Here is a 9577-nt window from a genome sequence, read left to right on the forward strand (position 1 = left end):
AACGATGTCCGTTTCGCGTATAGTTAGTCGCGTTGTGTTCGTAAAATTATTTCGAGTTAAACGATGGTCTCGAAAATATTTAACTCGCACCGAGCGAGAATATAGGGCCTGTTATCTAGTCTTTTTTTAACGATGTCCGTTTCGCGTATAGTTAATCCCGTTGGGTTCGTCTGATTTTTTCGAGTTGAACGGTGGTGTAGTGTAGGAAAAATTTAACTCGCACCGAGCGAGAAGATAGGGCCCGTTAAAAATTCGGGTGTAATTAGTTTCTTTTATTTTTATAAAATTATATATTTACGCTTTCTACTCGTGGAAAAGTGTAAACTTGAGGGGCCGTTGTGTAAATTGAGCCGAAGTTGAGGGACCGTTTATAGTGTGAACGCAAACTCAAAAAGACAATCCGATAGAACTGAGACGACGAAGTCTGGCGCGAGTTTTAGTATATAGATGTAATGTAATGTAATAATAATGTAATAATACCTTTTATGGGTGACCCGATGATTTAATAAATTTATTTGTTTCTCAACAGTAAAACTTTTTTGGACCTTTTCAGCCCATAAAATTCTGGCCCAATGTACGATCCAGAAATATATAATTGAATGTTCCTTTTGTATACTTAAGAAACGATATTTAACTTGCTCTATTCATGTGCATTGTTTTGTTATAAAATCTCAATAGGTGTTACTTCGTAAAATGTATGGTCAAGAATAGGTACTTTCCTTTATTGCAGTGCTTGAGTAACGAGCAGAGTCGAGTTGATGTATCACTCGATAAGATCACTTAGGTTCCTGCATAATGGATTAAAATAACTTTTGTAAGACACCATGCACAAACGAGTAAATAATCAAGAATTGTAACTGTTTTATTCACATTTGGGTTTCAAAAAAATCAATGTAGAAGCAGGGGCGGTTTTATGTAGGGGCAGAGGGGGCGCCCGCGCCCAGTGAATTTGCAATTTTCAGTGTAAAAATTTTAGATTGTTCGACTTTGCCCAAGTGGAAAATTTTTATTTCCCAAAAACCTACTTGACCCAAAACCTTCAAATGTTGTCCAAAAACATCCAAATTTTGCTCAAAAACTTTCAAATTTTACCCAAAAACCTCCATATTTTGTCCAAAAACCTCCATATTATATCCAAAAAAAAATTCATAGGTTTAAAAAAAAAAAAATCGCCTCCGGTGAAAAAAATTCCTGCTTCCGCCACTGTGTAGAAGTACAAAAAAAAAAATCACTCCGCTAAATAGTACGCAACACTGCTGCAAATTATGTGAAACAATTGATATTTGACTTAACGTATCAGATGTTTACGTTGCATCTTATCAAGAATGACCATCACTAAGAGTCTAGTGGTTAGGGCCTGAGATCCTTTCCAGATATATCGGTTTCAAATCTTGTGGTAGTCATTGAAAGTGCTTGAAAACGATCACGGATTAATTCAATTAGGTCACGCACACCGGAGTAAAAATACTCGACATGAAAACTTATCCAATAATAACACCAAGATTTGGTGTTTAAATTGATTCAACGAATCAAGCTAGGTAATAGCATGATAAAGGTAAACTTTGTTTAAAAAATCAAGTACCCGGTGAAGACACGTATGCACACAAATAATAAATTTGACTATCATCTCTGATCTCTACTTGGACTTCACATCTTGCAATGGCTCATGATCAACTGAATTAGCGTTGTTGTCTGGCAACTCATCATGAGATCTCAAAGTGGCTAAAGTACACATGAAGGTTCAACCGAAAATGCGAAGATTATCTAGCTATGCTTATTTACGGATTTGAAGAATGTGAAATGCATGCCCATAGAAACTACCTCTTTCATTTCAACCTCAAAAAAATAACAAATTTGTGAATCATTTTAGTAGTTTTGCTTTCTAATGAAAACATATAGAAAAAGCACACTAACTCTCAAAACTCGATTTGCTAGACAAAGCAGCTTACCTAGCTACGATGAGTTATAGAATCAATTGAGCAAAGCTACCTACTTAGCTTCTCTAGTTAGAGGACTTTTTTAAAGAAGACTTTAATCCACATAATTGAGCTCCCATCATAATGTGGAAAATGCTAATGGCGAGATTGGTTACATGAGCTAGTTTTAAAGAATCAATTTATCTTTGACTAGTGGTTAATAAAGTGGTTAACCATCTCGAAGAAACACATATCTACCATCAGAATTGTCTCGATTATAGTCAACTCCCATGTTACTTTCACTATTGAAAAACTAGTCTGACTTCTATTTGAAATTGGAAAAATCTAGGGTTCCAAAACAATATAAACATCTTAATAGCCCATGAATCTCAATGACCAAGAATTGGCAAGAGCTTTCCTAGTGTTAGCAGGAATGCAAGTGAATGAATCTCATCCCCGAGCGAGTAAAGTGCTTTATTACATTTCCAAAGCACAAATCGTGCATGTAAAGATTTTGTGAACCTAGATATCAGTTTTATCAATTCTAATACCAAATTTATAACAAAGACTTATTTGTTCAGCTTCATGAGGAGATGAAAATCATATGTTTGATTCACTTGCTAACTTGGTATTCTTCTATACAAGTTGTAAATATTGGACTAGTTGATCCGGACCTTGTAGAGACTATCAACCAAGCCAAAGACTAGTCGGGGTCCATTCGTACGTTGACAAACTTGTTGGAGGTTTTATTGAAATTTCGTGTAGGGTAAAATAATCGATAGCCGGATAAATCACTGAATCGTGGTATCACTTTCCGAAAGTAATTATTCGACCCTTATTGCCTGGGTTACACGAATATTACCTTGGAATAAGACAGAGATTAGTTCTTGTTATTGGCAGTAAACAAGAACTCTTTTGCATAAGAGTATTAAGGTGTTTTTGTATCTATTTTTTCTCATGAATGATTGTCATTATTTATAGGCACTCAAAAACAAGTATTATTTCACGATGGAGATGTTTCACTAACTAATTTCCTTTTCAAATCTAAAACAAATCATTTTCATAAAGTTGTTTGTTTTATTTCCAACAACCAAATCAATGAAATCGATTACATCCTTTTCATAAAATTGTTTGTTTTATTTCCACGATGGAGATGTTTCACCTAGTGCGGGAATAATACTTCCGTAATCACTCAAATTTGTAATAATGGAAAACCACTTTCGGGTCCGGGTAATCTATCACTTAATGGGTGTACACTCCGTACCTCCTAACCCATTTACAAGTGTAGATTAAATCCCTCAATTACACTAAATTTCCAACAAAACTTTAACTTCTACTATATTTGAATTATTTTAACCAAATAAATCAAAAAATGGAGCTAATAAATCCGATTTTAACAAACTTTAACAAAAAAATCAATCAAATCTAGAATAGTCGGTATTAGATATCACTTTAGACATATTGGAATGTTCAATCATATCTTCTATATTTAATATGACTAGTGGTCACTTTAGACATATTGGAAATCTTATCATATCTTCTGTATTTAGTTAGTGGTTAGTTAGAATAGGAAAGATCATCATATCTTCTATATTTAATATGACTAGTGGTTAGAATGGGATTTCCCTTACGTCTGTATTTGGGGTATATATATATACCCATACTTTGTGATAATAAAAAGCATCGAACAATATATTTAACATGGTATCAAGCCAAACTCACCTCTAATACCAGTCTTCTTCACATTTTTTTTCCTCTTCTGTCTTCATCTTCACCTCTCCCATGGCTGACAAACAACCTTACCATCCTGCACTCACAATATCAAATATCAAAAACTTGATCCCTGTTACACTTGAACTCGATAATAATCAATACAATACCTGGTCTCAACTCTTTCGAATTCACTGTAGGGCTTATGATGTTCTCGATCATATAATCCCAATATCCACTGATTCTTCCTCAACTACAACCACTGACACAACTACAAGCCCTCTTTGGTCACGATTGGATGCCATTGTTCTTCAATGGATCTATGGCACCATATCAAATGACCTGCTTAATACCATTATGCAAGAAGAACACACTGCTGCCACCGCCTGGTCCACGTTACAGACTACGTTTCAAGACAACAAGAACACCAGAGCCTTATACCTTCAACGTCAATTCAACACACTTCGTCTCGATGACTTCCCAAACGTTTCGGCATACTGCCAGGCTCTCAAAGTCATTGCCGATCAATTGAATAATGTCGGTGACAAAGTGAAAGACGAACGAATGGTCCTTCAATTAATCGCTGGACTAAATGATAATTTTGACACGGTTGGTACCTATTTCACTCAATTGGACAAGCTACCATCGTTCTACGAAGCAAGATCCAAATTAATTTTGGAAGAAACCAGAAAACAGAAACAGGCGGCGAACAATTTCACCACCACCGACGCAGCCCTACTCACCACTGTTCAAATTAATCGACCAAAGTCCTCCTCTGAATCCTCTCAGCATAACGATCGGCCCAATAATCAACACCGGAACACAAACAATCGTGGCCGTGGACGTGGCTACAATGGTCACCGAGGTCGGAGCTATCGAGGGCGTGGGCGTAGTTACACATCTCCAGGATATACCCAACAGTGGAATCATTATCCACATTGGAATGTTCAATCAGCCCATTGGGCTCCCTCAGCAACTGGGCCGAATCAGATTTGGAATACTCCCCCTTGTCCTTACCCAACTGCTACCTGGGCCAGACCTAACAGCCCATCTACACATGCTGGTTTACTTGGGCCAAGGCCCCAAGCTAATTATGCAGGCTCGTCTTTTGCAGGTTACTGTCCAACTGAACTTGATAATGCTTTGCACACAATGACTCTCACTCCACCAGAAGATACTTGGTATATGGACACAGGGGCTACATCTCATATGGCCGCAAATTCAGGTAATTTACAGTATTATTCTCCATTAAAGCATCCAAAACAAATAATCGTAGGCAATGGTCATGGCATTCCAATAAAAGGATTCGGTCAATCCACACTACCACATCCCTCTCGTCCTTTATACCTCCGAAATATTCTTTATGCTCCTGATCTTATTAAAAATCTTATTTCTGTTCGTCGTCTCACTACTGATAATAACTTGTCATTAGAATTTGATCCTTTTGGTTTTACTGTAAAGGATTTTCCGCAGGGCACTCCGGTTCTGAGATGTAACAGCTCCGGTGATTTATATCCGCTCAACAACTCCTTGCTACATCATCTGTCTTCACCATCATCTTTTACCGCTTTATCTTCAGCCTTATGGCATCACCGGCTTGGTCACCCGGGCATTGATATTTTGCGTTCCCTTAGCAATAAAAAGTTTATTGATTGTAATAAAACTACTTTGGATTCTGTTTGTCAGTCTTGTGTGTTTGGAAAACAAATTAAATTGCCTTATGCATCTTCTACTTCTAATACTTTAGCACCGTTTGATATCATACAAAGTGATCTATGGACCTCACCCGTAGCTGGTACCTCTGGCCACCGTTATTACATTTTATTTCTTGAAAATCATTCTAATTTCTTGTGGACTTACCCTATCTCCAATAAATCTGACGTATTCTCAACTTTTCTCACCTTTAGTAATTATATCCGCACACAATTTAATAAACCCATAAAGACTTTTCAATGTGATAACGGCACGGAGTACAATAACAAACAATTTCACAAGTTTTGTCACGATAATGGAATGTCTTTTCGATTCTCTTGTCCTTATTCTTCTTCTCAAAATGGAAAATCCGAACGAAAAATACGTGCAATAAACAACATTATTCGAACAATTCTTTCGCATGCATCTCTTCCCTTATCTTTTTGGCATCACGCTCTTCAAATGGCAACATATCTTATAAATATTATGCCTAGCCGACTTCTACACTACCAATCTCCTACACAAATTCTTTACAACCGAATACCTTCATATACTCACTTACGCACATTTGGATGTTTGTGCTATCCACTTCTTCCCTCACCAACAATAAATAAACTTCAACCTCGTTCAACTCCTTGCGTGTTTCTTGGATATCCCACTCACCACCGAGGATATAAATGTTATGACCTCGAATCTAAAAAGTTCATAATTTCTAGACACGTAATTTTTGATGAAACCAACTTTCCATTCGCAAATAAAAACTCTCAATCAAATACTCCATACCACACCATAACCGACTCAATACACCCACTGTATTCTCATCAATTACTTCGACCCACCTCCCAAATTCACCAACCCATCAGCCCACAATCTATTACTAATCCACAGAGTCAATCCCCTATCCCTACTTTCAGCCCATCTTCAACACCATCTCCCACTCCATCCTCGCCTAGCTCTTCAAGCCCACTGTCCACCTCTCAATCTCGTGATTCTGGTCATTCATTCAACTCACATACTACATCATCACAATTATCTCAACCCCAATCTAACTATTCTAATCCAACTACTCATACTTCTCCCTCTCCCTCACCTACTGATTCACCATCACCTCCCCCAAATCGCAACATCATTACCCCTAGTATGACCGGTATTCATAAACCAAAAATCCCATTCAATCTATCTACTACTACTACCATCTCTCCTCTACCTAGAACACCTAAAGATGCCATCTCGGATCCACATTGGAACATGGCCATGGTTGATGAATATAAAGCTTTAATGGATAATAATACTTGGTTACTTGTACCGCGGTCACCTGAAATGAATGTTATTAGAAGCATGTGGATTTTTAGACATAAGTTAAAATCAGACGGTACACTTGAAAGGTATAAGGCGCGTCTTGTGGGTGATGGTCGTTCTCAAACTATTGGCATTGATTGTACCGATACTTTTAGCCCCGTTGTAAAACCCGCAACCATCCGACTTGTGTTAACAATCGCTCTCTCGAATTCTTGGCACATAAATCAACTAGATATCAAGAATGCATTTCTTCATGGCAATCTAAATGAAACAGTTTATATGCATCAACCATATGGTTTTCGAGACTCGTCTAAACCGGATCATGTATGTCTTCTTAAAAAATCTCTCTACGGGTTAAAACAAGCTCCACGTGCATGGTACCAACGCTTTGCCACTTTTGCATCATCCATTGGTTTTATTCATAGCCAGTCAGATAATTCACTTTTTGTATATCACCATGAAGGTCAGACTGCTTATCTCTTGCTTTACGTCGATGATATCATTTTGGTTACATCATCTACTACACTACGCTCCTCATTGATGCAACTTTTCTCACATGAGTTTGCTATGAAAGATCTCGGTACCCTTAGTTACTTCCTGGGAATATCAGTTACTCGCAATGATAAAGGGTTGTTTTTAAGTCAACAAACTTATGCACAGGACATCCTCACACGGGCTGGTATGAAACATTGCAATATGGTAAAAACGCCGGTCGACACGAATAGCAAATTAAGTACAAACACGGGTCCCTCCTACTCAAACCCGACTGAGTTCCGAAGTCTTGCAGGTGCCTTACAATACCTCACTTTCACACGACCTGATATTTCATACGCGGTGCAACAGATTTGTTTACATATGCATGACCCGAAGGACAGTCACATGCAAGCCCTACGTCGCATTTTAAGATATATACGAGGCACTTTGTCGCATGGTTTGCAGCTTACTAGTAGTTCTCTTAACTCTCTTGTTGCCTATACCGATGCAGACTGGGGTGGATGCCCGGATACACGCCGCTCAACTTCCGGATATTGTGTTTTCTTTGGAAACAATTTGGTTTCCTGGTCTGCCAAACGTCAACCTACTGTTTCAAGATCAAGTGCGGAGGCCGAGTACCGAGGTGTGGCAAATGCGGTTTCCGAGTCAAGCTGGCTTCGAAATATATTACTTGAACTTCACTGTCCTGTATCAAAAGCCACTATCGTTTTTTGCGATAATGTAAGTGCAATTTATTTGTCCGGGAATCCTGTACAATACCAACGCACGAAACACATCAAAATAGATATACATTTTGTGCGGGAAAAAGTGGCTCGAGGTCAAGTCCGTGTACTTCACATACCTACGCGATTTCAGATAGCTGATGTTTTTACAAAAGGTCTACCACGCATACTATTTGAAGATTTCCGTGACAGTTTGAACGTCCGTCCGCCCTCCCGCTCAAACTGAGGGGCTATATTAGATATCACTTTAGACATATTGGAATGTTCAATCATATCTTCTATATTTAATATGACTAGTGGTCACTTTAGACATATTGGAAATCTTATCATATCTTCTGTATTTAGTTAGTGGTTAGTTAGAATAGGAAAGATCATCATATCTTCTATATTTAATATGACTAGTGGTTAGAATGGGATTTCCCTTACGTCTGTATTTGGGGTATATATATACCCATAGTGATAATAAAAAGCATCGAACAATATATTTAACAGTCGGGCTACTGCAGTGTGAGCATTCTCAAGTTGGTTATGTAATACATGATCTAAATTTTAAATTTTTGTTTTAGAGACCATTTTTTTTGTGCAATCCCTGTTATGTCAATTCCTTCTTGATTGAAACAAAGCCAATAGCATTTACATTTTTTGTATCTTTGCCTTAATTGAGTTGTCATGTATTAAAAATGAAACGACCCGAGCAAAAATTCAAAATTACTGTACTGAATAGTACAATACACGCAATTAACGTTTGGTTAAAAGATTTACTTTCATGAATCAAAATCAAAGAAAAAGTCAACAGTCAAACTGACAAACTCCATAACATCACTAAACAACGTACAGTACTTACATCAACATAAAAAACCCAAATACTAAAACCAATCCTAATAACCCGACCCGACTCAAACCCTACCGATTTCTTTCTTGACAGCAAGACTTTTTCACAAACCCTAAATCCTAACCACCGAAACCATAAAGAGTACGGCCTTGTCTCTTCAAAGCATAAACAACATCCATGGCTGTAACCGTCTTCCTTCTAGCGTGTTCGGTGTAGGTAACAGCATCCCTGATTACATTTTCTAGAAAGATCTTGAGCACGCCACGTGTCTCTTCGTAAATCAAACCGCTAATACGTTTCACACCACCTCTTCTTGCTAACCTTCTGATTGCAGGTTTTGTGATACCTTGAATGTTGTCTCGTAACACTTTACGGTGTCGTTTTGCTCCTCCCTTTCCTAATCCTTTTCCTCCCTTTCCACGTCCCGACATTTTTGCTAAATAATTATCTGCAGAATAAAAAATGTAATAAGAATTCAAAATTTAAAAACATTTCACAAATATAATAACATTAATTCGTCTAAAATACAATAATTTGCGAAAAACATATTTCCCGATAACTTATCAAATTAAATCGTAAATTAAATCGATATTAACAGACTAAAAGAGATTAATTAGCAAAAAAAATAACGAAATAATTGCTAACCTGAAAATTGATAAATGAATGAAAAGAAAGTGCAAGTGATGGTTGAGGGCAATATGGTGATTTAAATATATAGGGGACAGAGTGGGAGTTAAGGTGGATCTGTAGAAGTGTTTATTGGCCGTTGATGAAAATGAACGGTTGAGATGCTGGTGAAGTCATGTGGATTAGTGACATGGCATACTTCTGTTTTTTTAAGGGAAAAATAGGCGGGGTTACAACTTTACTTTTCGTTCCAATTTTTACAAATTGGGCTTGGCGGGGGCGGC

The 9577-nt window shown here is 37.5% G+C and overlaps 1 protein-coding gene across 1 annotated transcript; it reads right to left on the reverse strand.

Moving 5' to 3' along the window:
- Nucleotides 1-8647: 8647 nt before the first annotated feature.
- Nucleotides 8648-9111, reverse strand: LOC139877474 (histone H4). Its single transcript, XM_071864902.1, has one exon. It carries the CDS (start codon nucleotides 9095-9097, stop codon nucleotides 8786-8788), a length of 312 nt encoding a protein of 103 aa, XP_071721003.1. The 5' UTR covers nucleotides 9098-9111; the 3' UTR covers nucleotides 8648-8785.
- Nucleotides 9112-9577: the final 466 nt, after the last annotated feature.

This window comes from Rutidosis leptorrhynchoides, chromosome 11 (genome assembly GCF_046630445.1).
Source record: "Rutidosis leptorrhynchoides isolate AG116_Rl617_1_P2 chromosome 11, CSIRO_AGI_Rlap_v1, whole genome shotgun sequence".
In the NCBI taxonomy this organism is placed as follows: domain Eukaryota; kingdom Viridiplantae; phylum Streptophyta; class Magnoliopsida; order Asterales; family Asteraceae; genus Rutidosis; species Rutidosis leptorrhynchoides.

What these genes read in the sequence shown, in the direction of transcription:
- LOC139877474 (XM_071864902.1), bottom strand. Translation starts at nt 9,097, where the DNA reads ATGTCGGGACGTGGAAAGGGAGGAAAAGGATTAGGAAAGGGAGGAGCA.